Raw genomic sequence first — 18,114 nt, 5'->3', positions numbered from 1 at the left:
TGCAAGTGGTGACTAAGCAAGCTTCAAATACTAAAATGTCAGTGGAGAAAAACAACAACAAAGTTTCGTAGAGAAGTAGTGACTTGTACCAGCCATAGAACAAACTGGACATCGAAATTGAAGAGATGAGGAAGCTGAAGCTGAAAGGGCCTCAGAGGAGGTATTTTAGACAGAGAAGAATGGATGACAATAGATTGCAGATGAATGAACGAGTCTACTTCAGTAAGGAAGGAGGAGAATTACAACATAAAGTTTAGAAGCCTGGAAAAATGAAAAAGACAACAACAAAGCTGCAACATTATGACAAAACAAATGATCAACTACAACATAAAATCTGGGATCTAGGAGGATTTTATCTGTCCACAGCAACACATGGTCAGGAGACCATGATTTTTTTTTGCCTTGGGAGTATGATGCAGGAGCATCTTACCTCCAAGTCAAAATATAATTTGACTAGAGATAGGGGTCTTTCATTTACCAAGGGAGTTGGTTCCCTAATTATTTATTTAATTGTATTTTCCTATGTTTTCATGAGAAAATGTATATAAGTGATGAATATTATAAATAGGAGAAGTCTCAAGAATAATTGAGAGAGTTGGAGAGATCATAAGGTTGATTAGATCTCTTGAGGGAAAAATAGATCTAGGAGATATAATGGTTAGTCTGTTGAGGAAATTGTGGATCTGAACCATAATTTAGTTCAGAATCCTTTGTATAACTATGCAGCCAAAAAGAATGAGAGTGGTGTGATAGAGAAGAGTGATAGAGAGGTGTGAGAGAATCGAGTTAGGCAGGGCTAACTAAGGACTAGAAAAAGGAGGGCTAAATAAATGTATTATCAAGCCTAAGTTGTGTTTTACATATTGTTGTATGTTTCAATTGAAGAATTTTTTTGTTTAATTAGTCCTTTGATTCATGAATTATGAATTCTTGTAGTGTGTGTGATTCTTGCTCTTGTTATTGATGAAGTCATCTTTTATCGATATTAAATCTTGTTGATGCAAGTGTGTAATAAGCTCAGGAGGAATAATGTGAGGCATTATGTAAGTATCAGAAGAGGAAGCAAAATGATTTGTGTATGTAGAGGAAGGATAACGAGGAGCATCAGATATAAAATCTCAGGAAAGAAAGTGTTCTAAAAATGCAAGTACTGTGGAGTCAGTTATTCCCTGATGTGCACAAAAATGTTGATCAATGATCCTTGATGTGATCATTGAACAAGATCTAGAAAAGAGAACGATGTAAGACAACAATTGTTACAGAGGAAAGTTGGGAGCTGCAGATGTGTTGTGCTATGTCTAATCTCCATTAATTCGATTAAACTAGAAGACAAAGGCAAATTAATGTTGAAGTTGGCAGACTTGCGTAAGTTAAATTTGTTGGAATGACGGAGGAGAGGCGACAATAATAACCAAAGACGAGCCAAAGTGTACAAGCGTAGGAGACAATACTTAGCCCTTTTTTTAAGTCGACAAAAGTATGTCATTTGACAAAGGCTAGGAGATGGGATTGAGGTTCTGTTGGAATAAACACGTCAATTGATAGGTGCAGGGCTGACGTGTCCCAGAGGGTCTTTCCCAGAAGGTCGAAGGAATAACATATAAAGAAACATCTAGGATGGCTGGGCGTTAGGATGATGTGTAAGGCTAGCCAATATGTAGAGTGTCGGGGGGATGTCGAAGTTTGTTGTGTGAGTAAAGTGGGACCATAGGATTGTTGACTTCTGCCATAGGCAGAAGACTTGCACACATTTAAAAGGGTCGGGGACGACAACTTACGGGAGTTGGGAACAACATTTGACGAGGATAATTCCCATTCCCCGGAGTCTGTCTTCGGAAGGGAAGTTTTGCATGTATTGTTGGACAGGCAGAGGTGACGCAAGCTCGAGATGACATGTCTCGACAAGTAAAGTACTGCATGGAAAGGAAACATGCTAGGTACCAAGTCACGAGGCTTGGTCGTATACGTGAAGCAGAAGGAAAATTCAAGCGTTTAAAAAGTTTCATTGGTTATTTTAAAAAGATTCGGTTGCGGTGGTTATGAGATAAGGAATTGGGTAAGAACTTTGAACTCGCATGAAGGTTGGGAATGAATTAAACCACCCCATGAATGAGTCAACAATTTTGCTTGTAAACAACACACGAAATTGAAATTTAAACTAAACCTTTGGTTTTGGTGTATGAGTGGGTTGACAATTGACTTGGAGACACACCATGGATTGAAGGAAGCACCTAAGCCTTGGCAAAGCAAACCTGGGCAATAATATGTGGGTTTATCCCTGATAAGTGGTTAGGCCCGCATCACAAAGTTACCCCCCTAACTCTGAGCCGAGCCTAACTGAGTACCAAAACAAAAATCCACTAGTGGCGGGGAGAACAACCAGAGCCAACATATATAATCCTTGTCCACAGAACAATGCAGCGGGGGGTGGGGTGGGTAAAGAATGGGGATATATCCTTGTAATCCCTCCCTCGGGGAGCATTAGCAAACAAAGATATGAAGAATGTCCATCATAAAAGATAAATTTAATACCACATGCATTTGCATGGGACGTGCAAGCCATGCCACCCCCTTATTAAATGCCAAAAGAAGTGGCAAGTGATGAGCACCCCCAAACAATCTTTTCTCCTTAACAAAGCATCTTTTCTCCTTAACAAAGCACTCACACCAAAAAAATAATAATCTAATTTTAAAATCATAATTAAATCAAATATAAATTTGATATATAAAACCCCTTATTGATGAGTGAACAAGAAATTCTTTTCTTTCACATAGATTTCACTACAATTTTAGTATTAAAATCTATGAAAAATAAAAATTCTATCTCTTTAAATTTAAAACCCTTCCTTAATTTAAAAGTCTTACTCCCTTTGAGTTTGAACATCTTATCTAGTAAGAGGAAACTTGTGCCTACAAGGCCCATCCCATTCAAATGTCCCAGCAACATGCTTAAACCATTGGCAAACCTATGTGGATTGTTGATTGGATGCGCTTTTTGATAGTCCACAGCCCATTTCGCAGTGATTTGGAACTGGAATGCGTATCCCATGGTTGATGGCCTACTCAAAAGTTCGTGCAGATTCATCCGATGGGATAGGTTCCGAGTGTGCTTGCCCTGAAATAGCGTCTCACACGAATCTGAAACCACAGTGAACTGAAGTGGAAGTTATGAGCCGTACATAGCAAAAATAATACAAAAGAAGTGATGTTAAGAGCAAACCTGTCCAGGGTTTTATCTCAAACGCTCGGAAAGTTGTCTTCCGTCTCAATTCAATTGCTATCTAATCGATTATTTTGCTCCGAAACACCGCAGCATTTGGTAATGGCGAATGTGAAAAGAAGCAATTTTCCTTCGGCCCTGGAGGAACTTCGGGTGCTTATGAGAGATGCCCATTTCATTGCCATTGATTTGGAGATGACGGGGGTCACCAGCGCACCCTGGCGGGAGAATTTTGAATTCGACACATTCAATGTTCGATACTCAAAGCTCAAGGATTCCGCAGAGAAGTTTGCCGTTGTGCAGTTTGGAGTGTGCCCCTTCCGCTGGGACAACGCCAACGCTCAATTCCTTGCTCACCCGTAAGATTTTTTGCGCAAAATTTGAAGGATGCCCTGATATCTGCATGGCTAAAAAAACCTTCAAACAAGTTCGAAATTATTACAATTTGCAAAATAAAGGTTTTACAGTGTACACAAATTGACAAATATAACCTGTTCAGTTCACGCTACCAGGTTTTCATTCCATTTTATTTTCTTGTTTCAGTAAATGTTTGTTGCGGGTTTGTTTCTAACGTGCAAATCAAGTCCTAAATATGGTCATTTGTTTGAGTTACTAGCAATCTCGTTAGCGTTTGCTCAACAATTGGTAGCCAAAGTCCAATTGATCAAAAAGGATATTGTTTGACTGCAGATACTTCAGACTCAGAAGCTTTTTTGATAAGAATAGCAGAAGTGCATTTTTTGCTCAATCTACCCTGGAACCTCCATCAGAAGTCCATTTACTCGATGCTAACCAACTGAAATTTTCTCAAAGTGTTGGCATCTCCATCTCAACTATCCATTTTGATACCTGGATCAATCTTATGCATCTCAATCGCAGCATGATTCTTGCTTGGGGTTAATATTAAAGAACTTTTAAGTTTTAGTGTGGATTTTTTGAGTCTATAGGTTAGAAAAAAGAAAGAATGAGTTCAAAATTCAGTAAGATACTAAATGTATTGTGTTTGAAAGGAATCCAACCTTTGGACTATTTATTATAGAGTCAGATATTGTAGTGTATGCATGCTAAATCATTCATCCACTTTTATGCTAATCGATTGTGATTTTTACGATCTATGTTCATACTCCAATTATGGTCACAAAAGGAAGCACTGCCCATTGACCATAGCTAGCTGGTGAAGCTCGGGAGTGTTACTACTGAAGTCATCCCTCCATCCATCTGCCATATCATATACTCCAATGATAATATTAATACAAAAATATATTAAAGGTTATAGTTCTTAAAAAAAAATCAAGATTGAATCGAGACTGAAAATAAATTAAGAAACTCATGAAAAGGGCGTTGTCTGACGAATTGCAATAGCCAAACAATCCCTCAACAGTCTTGTACTTTGTATTTCCTTATCGATTGAATTCCGAGTCCTCACATCAGGGAACATCTTCCGAATGCAATGGAACATGCTTCTGATCACTTCTAAACCAGCATTGAAGGACTCCCACTTTTGTGCTAATAGATTGTGTATTTTAAAATGCGTGTGTTCAAACATATCCCAATTATAGTAACAACAGGAATCACTGGCCATTGACCATAGCTAGCCTGTGAAACTCACGAGTGTTACTACCAAAGTCGTTCATCTGTATATCTACAATACCATATATGCCAATGATGATATCAATAAGAAAATATATTAAAGTTTAAAGTTCTTAAAAAAATAAAGATTAAATCGGAACTGAAAGTAAATTAAGAAATTCCCTAAGAGGGTCTTATTTTATGGATTGCAATATTATAACAATCCCTCAATATTCTTATAGTTTTGGAGCTCCTTACTGATTGAATCCTGCCTCCTCACATCCCAGGACATCCGCTGAATGAAAATGGAACAGGCCTCCCATTACTTCTAAACCAACATTGAAGGTCTCATTAATCATAAAGGAAGGATGGGATTAGATTAAACCTGACAGCAAGAATAAGTTTATGGAGCTAACTGATGTTGCCACTTGTAAAGAGTGATATTCTAAAGAACCATGTATGTACCCTCCCTGTCCCTACATGAAGCTTGAATGGTCTCATGAATATAACCCATGTGTTTTTTTTCATCCAATATTCTAAGGACATCTATCAGTGATTCTGAAACTCTAATCACTCCCCGACCATCACTTCAAAAGACATTAATGAAAATCAGTTTATTGCTCAAATTTTGCTGTCTTTAAGCTCCAACTTGCTCTCTCTCTGTTAGCTGAGGCTTTTTGCCTTGACAGACAGTGTTGGATTTTCGGCACACTGTAAGCAGATCTGCACCCAGGAAATTAAATCCTAAACCTTGGAATCAGAAAACTGATTAACTTCTATCAAAGCAACGTAAATCTGAATTCTAGATTTACATACACAAAGATCTGAAAATTAGGACAGCAAGTTCAAATTGCAGCAACTATTCATATCACTCTCTATTAACTGAAAGAAAAAAGTACAATGCAACTAGCTCAAAATTTATATGATCTAGACTCTAATGAATTACCTTCTGTCCCTTTTATAGAATAAGAGATCGAAGAGGATCACATTGAATCTGGATATATGCAATGGAGTGCCTCCCTTGGGGAGAGAAACCTTAACCCTAATGGATACACCTCCCTTGAGGAGGGAAATGTTGAGATTTGTAGCTTGGGAGGTACTCCAAACCCTAGGCATGAGGGTTGTGGAGGAGTTGGCACACGAGTGTGGCTTGTGGGCATGAAACACAAGCCTGTGGGCTTTGCACCCAAGCTGGTGGGTGTAAAACCACGAGGCATTTGAGTGTTTTGACACATGGAGGTGATAGAGGACCCTTAGAGGAGAAAGGGGCAGCGAAGATCACTCAAATTCGAGTTGTCTATGATGAGATATTAATTTTTCTATGTTGCTGGTGGGTTTTGTGGCACATAAATTAGGTCGGCTTGGTGTGTTGATGTGCCACAAAACATGTTAGGTGACACCACATGGAAGTGTATAAATAGGAGTGAGGAGGAGCCTCATTTCTAATCCAATCATCGCACTTCTTTCTCATGTGAAGCCAAGCAAAGGAATTCACGATTACATGAATTTGCGCATGATTGCAAGAATTCGTGATTATAGGAATTCACGCGTGATTGCAGGAATTCACAGTTACAGGAATTCAAGTGTGATTCTAGGACTTTGCGATTATAGGATTTCATGTGTGATTGCAGGAATTCACGTGTGATTGTAGGAATTCACGACTACAGGAATTCTCATGTGATTGCAAGAATTCACGATTACATGAATTCGCGTTTAATTGCATGAATTTGTGATTGTAGAGCCAATGAGAAGTCTCGCTCAGATCCAAGGTGTTTTGGAGAGCAAAAGTGGAAATCTTCAAAGAGTAAGGGTGCATGATTGGGGCCTTAGAAGAGGATAGGTTGTGGGAGACTGTTAGCAACCAAGAGGAAGGGTGATCCTAGTGGTTGGATGCCCTAACCAATGAGCAGATGCGACAACATGTATTGGACGCTCGTGGTCTGTTGGAGGGCAGTGTGGGAGTGGACCAAGTGTGGAAAGTGGATTGGGAATTTATGGTTTGTTGGAGGGCAGCGTGATAGTGCCCAAGTTGGAGCTCGGTGTGCACCATCTTGATGGACTAAGGTGGTTGCTAGAGTGGCAGAAGAAGAGCTCATAGGTCTGATAAGCCAGGAGCAGTTTGAGTTGCCTGAGACTTGCCTTGTGGAGAAGGAGATCTGCAACCGAAGATGGGAAGTCCTCCTAGCCCGTGTTCATTGTGGGAGAAGAACATCTTGCAAATGATAGGTGGCAGCCCTTGTGCCCTATGTTAGTCTTCATTAGATCAATGCAAAGAGACTGTAGTGGGCAGAAGACCCTGAGTAACTGAGGTGCAGCAGTTGGGTGCGAAGTCTCAATGTGTTGTGTCCTTGATGGACTAAGGTACAACTAGTGAGCAGATTGGATAACCGAGGTTTAGTGGCCAGATGGACTTGGATCATTGATAGAGGTAGATTGGTGTTGCTGCAGATCAGGAGCCAATGAACTAGGCAGGTATAGGGTATGACTGAGAAGCGCTGAGAGAGTGCGCTACATTAGCTAGATGGTCAGAGTATCTTGTTGAGGGTAGATTGGTTGTCGATGGATTGACACCAAGCCCCAATTTTTGTATCTTGTACTTGTGGATGTATGAGGGCCATTATCCCTGGTACGGGAGCCCTAGACTGTTGTATTATTTAGTCAAATTAATATAACAAAGATTGGGTTCTTGTACGTAATTTATGAAAAGTTGTGTGTATTTTGTGCACTAGTAGATTTATTGTTGTTTATATTCTGCTGTGCAAAATAGACTTGTTGTGATACTTGGTTTAGTAGTGTTAGTGATTTAAGATTCTATCCTAGACACTAGTATCGTGGAAAAACATGGTATCAAAGCTACTTTAAAGTGTGAAAAATCGGTTACCTGATTCCTACTGCAACAAACTGATTATATTTCACATACTTGTTAAATAAATTGAACAAGTTACTTGCAGTTTTCTATGGAAAATATTGAAATACATACACTGTAGCCTACACCAAAATAAAACTGTGGAAACTAAATACACAACACAGGAGAGAAATAAACATGACACACATCTACACAGTTATTTTTGGACAAACGTCCCCAGAGAAACCCAATGCAGGAAAACCGATGCAACAACTGAGGGTTTTATTATTATGCAATAGTAATTCTGAGTACAATTCGTTGGATGCCCAACTGGCTATCCGATACAGAGAGGAATTAGACAAAACGAAATAGTTAGATGATCTCACCCTGTCACTAGAAGATTCAACTTTGATCTGCTGGAAGTGAGCCTTTGCGTCCCTTCTGCATCAACCTCTGCGCAGAATTGCGTCAACCCCACACAGTCTCTACGTCACCTCTGCTGCGGACTGTGCTGCTCTTCCTTCTGACCCTTTGCTGGCTAGAAACTTCAGCTCTCAGCCTCCCGTTCTCACACCCTGACACCTGGTTTCTGAAACTCGATTTCCTCAGTAGGAATTCGATCTCCCTTTAGGCTTTGCGCTGCCACTGTGTCACCTCTGCTCGGGATTGTGCTGCTCTTCCTTCTAACCCTCTGATGGCTGGAAACTTCAGCTCTCAGCCTCCCTGTCTCACACCCTGACTCCCAGTTTTTGAAACTCAATTTCCTCAGTAGGAATTCGATCTCCATTTAGGCTCTGCGCTGCCACTACGTCAACTCTGCGTGGCCCAACGTCAGCCTCTTTGGACATCGTTTTTCCCTCTCTGCTTTTTACTGTTCGACCCAGGAAAACTCCCCACCGGATACTATCCATGCCCCTCACTGCAAAAGATCACTTCGAATTTCTCTTCCAGCAACTGCTGTGCTTCAGAAATTCGATCTTTTGATCTCCACTCGATGTATCTTCCAAATGCCCCTCAAGCCTCCTCTTATAATCTTTCTGTTGAGAACCAATGACCTAGATTAGATCCTAATAAATGGCTCAGATCATTTTGGCTTGATCCTCGTCTTCTTCTAGAAGTTTCACCCACAGTTAGATTAATACCCTTTAATTATTTTAATACCCATTAAAAATAATTAATTATTTTAATAAAACTGTCTCCGGGTGGTATTTCCCAAAACGATTTTCGGGTATTGTGGAATGCATGTGTCCAAGCCTCCTTGTAAATTTTGAGGCTTAAAGCACATCCGATGCTACGAGAAATCAACACTCCCTCTTAGCGAGGAATGTGCTCTAGTAATGCAACCTGTTGAAGCATCACTCCGAGTCTAAAACATCTCCCTCTGCGCTGCTGATGTCTGACATCACTGCCCACCAACTGTTGCGCAAATGCTGCATCCGTACTGCTGTTGACCCTGCAACTGTCAACATTGCATCTGTACTGCAACCCTCATAAATTATGCATCTGTGTTGTTGCTGGCACTGCCACTGCCAACATTGCATCTGCACTGCAACCTTCTCCCACTGCTGCTGCTACTGCATCAGTAACAAAAAAGTATCCAAAATTACTGAACAGGTGTTCAACATGATGCATTTATTGCTGGAGTTTTGATTGCTACTAGTCTCTGCGCTGACCCTCTGAAGCTTCTGCACTGTTGCTCACTTCTGCTCTATGCCAACTGCATTGTTGCCAACTCTAGCTCTGCGTTGCTTAGTCTCTGGCGCTCCTAGCCACTGCAACTGTCACTCTGACACTCCTTTGCACCAACTGAGCCGGTCCATCTTATTACTATTGATCTGGGCTCAGTAGTAAGGTCTTGATCCAAGAGGTGGACTCCTCAAGGATCTTGCCCATATGCAGTTCTTTCGAACTATAGTTCTATATTACCCCACCTTTGGGTGATCATGGCAAACTCCTCCTCCTTGATCTGTGCGGATGCAGCCTTCGGATCATGCTTCTCGTCCTTTTCCTTCTTCTTGAGAGAACACTGTGTAGTGTAATGACCAAGTTCGCCACACCGGAAGCACTTGATCTTCGAAATATCTTCTTCTTCCGTTGTTCTTGTTGCCCCTTAGATGCGAGGGCTGCATTCTCATCCTCCTCCTTGGGCTTCAACCCATTGCTGTTGCTGCTACTGTCAAGCTTGCACTTGACTAAGTCTCTCCTCATCTCTTCCTGCTGAAGAGCGGCCCACATCCCTTCCCGGTTTGGCAATTTCTCTTTGCCCAGGATGATCTAGAAAAATACTTGCCACTCTTTTGAAACTGAGTTTAGGGCCAACCTCACCATCTTAGTAGGCTGAGGTGTTGACCCCACAGTTGCCAACTCGTCACGGGTTTCCTGAAGCTTTGCAAGGAACAGATCAATGTGTTCCCCCTTCTGCATCTGCGTGGATCTCATGTTCTACTCCAAGTACATCTGCCTCTCAGAAGATCCCTGATATAGCATGGTCAAGGCATGTCGCATCTCCTTGGCAGTCCCTTTGCATGAGATGTGACATACTACATGATCCTTCACTCCATCGAGGATCATCCGCTTGGTCTTCACCATCTCTCCCTTGTACTTCTTGAGCGGATCTGGATCCATGGGCTCAGCTACCACACTGTCAACGTAGATCTTGAGAAAATGTTCATCCAGAAGGCATGACATCCTCGCCTTCCAGATCACATAGTTGGATGCACCATCCAACCGATCCTGATCTCTCAACCCACTGGTTGCCATCTTTGCCAATTGAAAAGTCAAATGACCTCCTCTCTCCTCTGCGCTCCTGCTGGTCTAGCCTACGCACTCCTTGCGGGAGTCAATAAATCTGTTGCTCCTTGCCGCTGCTTAACGAATGAGAATTCGAATTCCCTGGCTAGGAATTCTCTGAGGAAGAATTTCCCTAAAGTGTCTCTCTCTCTCCCACTGACGCTATTTTGCCAGCAACTGTTGCAAAATATTTGCGTCCTAGCTGAAGATTTGCTCTGCAAGGAAAAGTACGCTGCTCACTTCGGCCTCTGGAAAGCTTCGATCTAAAGATCAAATTTCTCTTTCTGCTCACTCAAAGAAATCAAATCCTCCTCAAAACTTCGACCTCCTTGGCCCACAAATTGCATTGCCTCTGGGGTTTTGAATTGCTGCCTCTGCAATAATTTCGAACTCCTCTTCCTTTCTGCTTCTGAGCTCTTTTGCTTACAATTTGTGCTCCAATACCATGTGAAAAATCGGTTACCCGATTCCTACTGCAACAAACTAATTATATTTCACCTACTTGTTAAATAAATTGAACAAGTTACTTGTAATTTTCTACGACAAATACTGAAATACATACACTGCAGCCTGCACCAAAATAAAACTACGGAAACTAAATACAGCACAGGAGAGAAATAAACATCACACACATCTACACAGTTATTTTTGGACAAAAGTCCCCGGAAAAACCCAATGGAAGAAAACTGGTGCAACAACTGAGGGTTTTATTATTATGCAATAGTAATTATGAGTACAATTTGTTGGATGCCCAACTGGCTATCCGATACAAAGAGAAACTGGACAAAACAAAATAGTGAGATGATCTCACCCTGTCACTGGAAGATCCGACTACGATTTGTTGGAAGTGAGTCTTTGCATCAACCCCACGCAGTGTCTGCGTCACCTCTACCGGGGACTGCATTGCTCTTCCTTATGACTGTTTGCTGGTTGGAAACTTCAGTTGTTTGCCTCCCGGTCTCACACCTCGGCTTCCAGCTTTTGAAACTCGATTTCCTCAACAGGAATTTGATCTCCCTTCAGGCTCTGCGCTGCCACTGCGTCAGCTTTGCGTGGCCCAGTGTCAGCCTCTCTGGACGTCGTTCTGCCCTCTTTGCCTTGTACTCTCCAGCCCAGGAAAACTCCCCACCGGATACTATCCTTGCCCCTCATTGCAAAAGATCACTTCGAATTTCTCTTCTGGCAACTACTGTGCTTTAGAAATTCGATCTTCTGATCTCCACTCGATGTATCTTCCAAATGTCCCTCAAGCCTCCTCTTATAATCTTTCTTTTGATAACCAATGACCCATATTAGATCCTAATCAATGGCTCAGATAGTTTTGGCTTGATTTTTGTCTTCTTTTAGAAGTTTCACCCACAGTTAGATTAATACCCTTTAATTATTTTAATTTCCTAAGTTTAGACTTAGGCACCCATTAAAAATAATTAATTATTTTAATAAAACTTACTCCAGGGGGGAATTTCCCAAAATGATTTTTGGGTATTGTGGAATGCATGTGTCCAAGCCTCCCAACAAATTTTGAGGCTTAGAGCACATTCGATGCTATCAGAAATAAACATGAAGGGTTAGTGAAACAGAGTGTGCACAGCGAAGCAGCTCAGAGGGAGCTGATATTGTCTAAACCATGAAGTAGAGGGTTCAACTAAAGACATGGAGATGTGGTCTTGATAGGCTACATGGTGAGATGGGTTGGGAGTTTTGGTGGATTGGTGGTGAACTTGGTACACTTCATTATGTTGTGTGACAATTTGTAGATTGTGGACTTCTTATGTCTTTTCATGGATGGTTGGGACAACTCGAGGATTTCTTTGGCATGGACGAGATCAACATGGTCGAGATTGCTTCATGTGATGGACTGGATATTGTCAGGCTAGCTTCTTCATTGGATTGTGATGTTGCATGTCCAAGATTAGAGGGATTTGCACTAGTGGTATTTGATCCAGGGGGATGAGTGCTTGCAGGAGTGAGCCAGTGGAGATGGTATAGGCTCAGAGGGAGTCTAGCTTCAAAGGGACCAACCCTATGGAGGTTTGGGATCTTCAGGTTCAGATGTGATGAGGCAGAGGCACTACCGAGATTGCAGGGTTCATTCTATAGAGTATGTTGTAGTGATGGACGCCAGATGGGTTAGTGTCGCCGATGATGATGTTGATGGAGACTTCATAGTGTTGGAAGTACCTCCCTCGCTAATAGGGCATGTTGAGATTTGTAGCTTGGGAGGTACTCCAAACCCTAGGTTTGAGGGTTGTGGAGGAGTTGGCACACAACTGTGGCTTGTGGGCGTGAAACCCATGCCTGTGTGATTTGCACCCAAGCTAGTGGGTGTGAAACCATGAGGCATTTGAGTGCTTTGACACATGGAGTTAGAGGATCCTTAGAGGAGAAAGGGGCAACGAAAATCACTCAAATCCGGTGTCTATGATGAGATATTAATTTTTCTATGTTGCTAGTGGGTTTTGTGGCACATAAGTTAGGTCGGCTTGGTGTGTTGATGTGCCACAAGACATGTTAGGTGACACCACATGAAAGTGTATAAATAGGAGTGAGGAGGAGCCTCATTCCTCATCCAATCATCGCACTTCTTTCTCATGTGAAGCCAAGCAAAGGAATTTATGATTACAAGAATTCGGGCGTGATCGAAAGAATTCACGATTATAGGAATTTGCGTGTGATTGTGGGAATTTGCGATTACAAGAATTTGGGTGTGATTGAAAGAATTCACGATTACATGAATTTGCATGATTGTGGGAATTTGCGATTACAGGAATTCGTGCATGATTGTAGGAATTTGCGATTATTGGAATTCACGATTACAAGAATTCACGCATGATTGCACACATTCACGATTACAGGAATTCACATGTAATTCATGAATTCGTGATTGCAGAGCCAAAGAGAAGTCTCACTCAGATCTAAGGTGTTTTGGAGAGCAGAAGTGGACATCTTCAAGGAGGAAGGGTGCAATTGGGGTCCTAGAAGAGGACAGGTTGTGGGAGTCTATTATTAGCCAAGAGGAAGGGTGATCCTAGTGGTTGGATGCCCTAACCAGTTAGCAGATGCTACAACATGTATTGGATGCTCATGGTCTGTTGGAGGGTAGCGTGAGAGTGGACCAAGTGTGGATAGTGGATTGGGCATTTATGGTCTGTTGGAGGGCAGTGTGATAATGCCCATGTTGGAGCCTTGTGTGCACCATCTTGATGGACTAAGGTGGTTGCTAGAGTGGCAAAAGAAGAGCTCATAGGTCTGATAAGCCAGGAGCAATTTGAGTTGCCCGAGACTTGCCTTATGGAGAAGGACATCTACAATAGAAGATGGGCAATCCTCCTAGCCCATTGTGTTCATTGTGGGAGAAGGACATCTTGCAGTGATAGGTGGAAGCCCTTCGTGCCCTATGTTAGTCTTCATTGGAGCAGTGTAGGGAGACTATAGTGGGTAGAAGTCCCTGAGTAGCTGAGGAGCAGCAGGTGGGCACAGAGTCTTGATGTGTTGTCTCCTTGATGGACTAAGGCACAACTAGTGAGCAGATTGGATGATCGAGGTTCAGTGGCCAGATGGACTTGGATCATTGATAGAGGTAGATTGGTGTTGCTGCAGATCGGGAGTTGACAGACCAGGCAGGTACAGGGTACGACCGAGAGGAGCTTAGAGAGCGCTCTAAATCAGCCAGGTGGTCAAAGTATCTTGTTGAGGGTAGATTGGTTGTCGATGGACTGACACCAAGCCCCAATTTTTGTATCTTGTACTTGTGGATGTATGAGGGCCATTATCCCTGGTATGAGAGCCCTACACTGTTGTGTTATTTAGTTGGATTAATATAACGAAGATTGGGTTATTCTACATCATTTGTAAATTTTTTGTATATTTTGTGCACTAGTATATTTACTGTTGTTTATATTTCGCTGTGCAAAGTATACTTGTTGTGATACTTGGTTTGGTAGCATTAGTGATTTAAGATTCTATCCTAGACACTAGTATCATGGAAAAGCAACAAGAAACCCTATCCCTAATGCATGCACCTCCTTTGGGAAGAGTGTGCCCTCATGCATGGATAACATAGCCTAGAATAGAGCACTCATTGGAAGAAGAACTCACTACATGCATCCGTCCATCTCCCTACCTTGGAAACCATGCCCTTCTAAATTTGAAAACTCCTTTATGCAATGCATCCTCTCTAACTTGGGATATGTGCCTTTTAAAGGTGGTACATGCAGGTGCCCTACTCATTGCTGGATATCTATAACTACTGTGCCTTGTTGAGAAACCTCTAGTGCACCCTCTATCCATCAATTGCAAACTTCTCTGCACAAGGATTGAGGTTGGATTTGTTGTTGTTTAAGGAGAATATACTTAGCAATAGGTAAATTGACACTCCTTTGTGAGGAAAGTGTTCTCCACCAAATCAAGTTTCTCCCTCAACATCTCAAACTTCCCCTTATGTAGGGGCTTGGTCAAAATATCTACCACTTGCAAATTTGAAGGAACATATTCAAGAACCATTCCTCCCTTTTGAACTCTTTTTATCGAGGAAGTGGAACTAGATATCGATATGCTTGGAGTGATAAGGAAATATTGGATTCTCAGAGAGCCCGATGCAACTTCGATTGGCACAATGAACAACATAGGCTTTGACCCGTGAGTGGTTAACTTTGATATCAACTTGTGAGGCCATATGGCCTCACAACAAGCAACAACCATTGCAATGTACTTTCTCTCAGTGAGAGAGTGCAACCATCACCTGCTCTTGTTGAACCAGGAAATCATACTTTTCCAAACTAAAACAAAAATCATAAGAGCTCTTCCTATCTCTTGCATCTCTTGTCTAATTAAAATCAATAAAACCATGTATCGACATCTCACCATCTCCCACATACCTCATGCCATAATGAATTGTGCTCTTCATGTATTTGACCACATACTTGCCAACATTCCAATGAATCTACCGAGCCACAACTATGAACCAACTCAAAATATTCACTGCAGAACATATATTAGTCTTGGTGTGATCTAGGAGGATCCTAAGACAACTAATCCAATCAGAAATCACTATAGAAAATGGGTTTGTGTGGTCTCTAGTAGTGTCCAAATTACTCGTGGAATGGTGGAGGTTGATTTTAAAAATGGTTTGAAGCTATCATGCCAACCCAACAATGCAAAACATGGACTAATTCCCCTCTTCTCAGCCAATTCATATTCAGGGCTACACAACATCAGTGGATGTGTTGTATTACTTGTATTTGGAGGTATTCAACCTCAATCTTCATAACCGTGCTCTGAAAATGATATAAAGGAAGACAACAATCTCTCTTGGCAGAAGGTGAATATACTAGCACGTATAGTAGGAGTTGCACAAGGAAGAGAGGGATCTACTTTGTGTTAAAGAGACAACAAAAAAAACAGATCTATAGAGGAAGGTTAGAGGAGCGAACAAAAGTTAATTTCAGGAAAAAGATGAAGTTCAATGGGCCAAAAAAACACCTTCAATGTCCATTTTGCTACATAGTTGCTTGACTTTCGTGGGTGTTGGATGAGAATCCCTTCGTGATAATCATCATTCTTAGAGTTTCCACAACCATTTATGCTTCGACATTGATCTCTCCATTTGAGTTCCATCGTGGGCTCTTTAAATGTGGATCATGTCGACGATGATTAGGGTAGAGTGAGAGAAAAGTTGAGTCAAGCCAAGCCTCCCTAGTAAGAGGGGCCAAGAGAGCCCCCCATAGTCATTTTCGAAGGAGAAGCCCCTTTTGATCCGGTGTACAAATGCCATACCATGACAACCAAAAGAGTCTGTCCATCCATAAACTGGTTGGTTATTGGTGCTGACCATGACTCCCCTAACGAATGTGCACGCTCAACTGCTAGGTCAATTGTACCATCCAAGTTGTAGTCAACCGGCATACTTGGGAAATGATAGGTAGTCCCACCGGGAACCCAATGCCAGTTTGCGCTTCCTGTATCCCCAGTGCCTGGAAGCTCCTGCTGAGCTACACCCAGGTCCACCACCCTCTCCTTAACCTACTCCACAAGGTACCAACTCAGAATCTCTCACCATCCAACCCAAGAGAGGGATAAAATGCATGAACTCCTACACATAGAACAAACCCAACATGCGGGTGCTGCACCTTGTGCAACTCAGGTCGTCTCGTCTCGTTATCGTGGTCAATACATGAAATATGACTAGGTAGCTCTGTCTCTCTCTGTCCAATGGGCCAAGGTAACCTAATAGTACTGCCAACCCTGTCTATGTATGCTCGAAGAGGGTTGCTCTCACGCCCCAACGTGCACTCTCGTTGCACCAGTAGGGAATCCAATCGTACCTGAACGCGAGTCAGTTCGGCTGCTAACTCAGCACAAACCACTTTCATGCCCTCTGGTTTCTTGTTTTGCTGTAGAATGGCCTCTTGTACTGTCGTGGCCTTCTTTCTCAATGTTAGAAGGTTGCCGTGGAACTGATGAAAATGTCGTGAGTATCTATCACCTGCAGACTTGGTCATAACTCTGGACACCTCAACAACTATCGACATCTCAACCATGGGTCGCGCCTCCTCAACAGATGGCTCTATGTGTGTAGGCTCTATCCTCTCCACCAAGGTGTCAACTGGGCTATCAAAGAGGTCTCGAATAATGGTGACTCCTGCGCCACACCGTGTAGATTGATGTCCTCCTCACCATATTGTGGGCTCTCAGCATCATGCTCAATCTCCGCCTCAGTCTCTTGATATCTAAATCCAGGTCTCCAACAGCAAAAGCGTCCCCTAGTCTCACTCTCTAACTGTCTCTGTCTTGCCTGCTCCTTTTCAGAAGATCTAGTGCTCTGATTCTGTCGACTTCCCCACATGATGTAGATGGCTACACCCCCACGACCTGCTCACCTCTAGTGTCTTTGTTGTAAGGGTGAGGATGGGTTTGATTTATCACCCTCCTCAATTGGGCCAACCTCTCATTGTCCCAATGGATTCCACCCCAGAATTTATGCATACTAGATTGCCCTTGAGACATGGGTTTGTCTTCGGTTTTACCCATCACTGTGCACTCATCCCCAAATCCTCCTTGATCTTCTGACTACCCACAGTTAGGCCAAGATCATGCTCTGATACCACTATAATGTTCCAAACTAGGAAAAATAGTGCTATGCAAAGCAAACAATAAAAACAACACCATAAAATTGAAACATTCAATGCACACCCATAAAAAGTCCAAAAATAACCAACAGCTGAGTCATTTTATTATAATCTGGGAGAAAAGTACAATAATGTGGAAGTGGTGCACTTGGGCTTGCCTCAGTGGCAAGCGTGATCAAGCCCAAGTGGTAATATGTCAAGCCCAGATGGCACAAATAATTGTTGCAATGCTGCCCTGCGCTACCCTTGTGAAACTGTGTTGTCTACTGCAAAGATGTTGCTAGAAACCCCACCTTTGGTGCTCAGAAAATTACGGGAAATTAGCCACCAAATACCCAAAATAACCCACGAAGGAATTGGCCAAATGTTGACCTCAGAATATTGGCCCAAATTCCCCTTAGCTCCTCTAGCTGTTGGATGAGTTGTGACCCCTGTTTGACCCCTTAGATTTGCCCAGAAAACTCTATAAAATTAGGAGTGTGATCCTTGCCCAAAACCTAGAAAAACCTAGAAAGTGTTTCCCTTGGTTCCAACCTTAAAAAATTGACCCTTCACATCTTGGC

At 42.2% G+C, this 18,114-nt stretch overlaps 1 protein-coding gene across 2 annotated transcripts in view; it reads left to right on the top strand.

The window, feature by feature from the left end:
- The first annotated feature begins 2,886 nt into the window (after positions 1-2,886).
- AHG2 (Polynucleotidyl transferase, ribonuclease H-like superfamily protein) overlaps positions 2,887-18,114 on the top strand; it is a 271,334-nt gene continuing 256,106 nt past the window's right edge. For both annotated transcript variants that reach the window (XR_016252485.1, XM_089395136.1), the window contains exon 1: positions 2,887-3,579. Coding sequence is in view for 1 of the 2 variants with exons in the window: in XM_089395136.1 (XP_089251262.1) it covers positions 3,206-3,579 (374 nt within the window). In the remaining variant the exon portion in view is untranslated. The remainder of the gene's footprint in view (positions 3,580-18,114) is intronic.

Source organism: Pinus tabuliformis, chromosome 1_2 (genome assembly GCF_031772625.1).
Source record: "Pinus tabuliformis cultivar Carrire ecotype Pingquan chromosome 1_2, CPIR1, whole genome shotgun sequence".
Taxonomy (NCBI): Eukaryota; Viridiplantae; Streptophyta; class Pinopsida; order Pinales; family Pinaceae; genus Pinus; species Pinus tabuliformis.
This window is presented reverse-complemented; position numbering and strand designations above follow the sequence as displayed.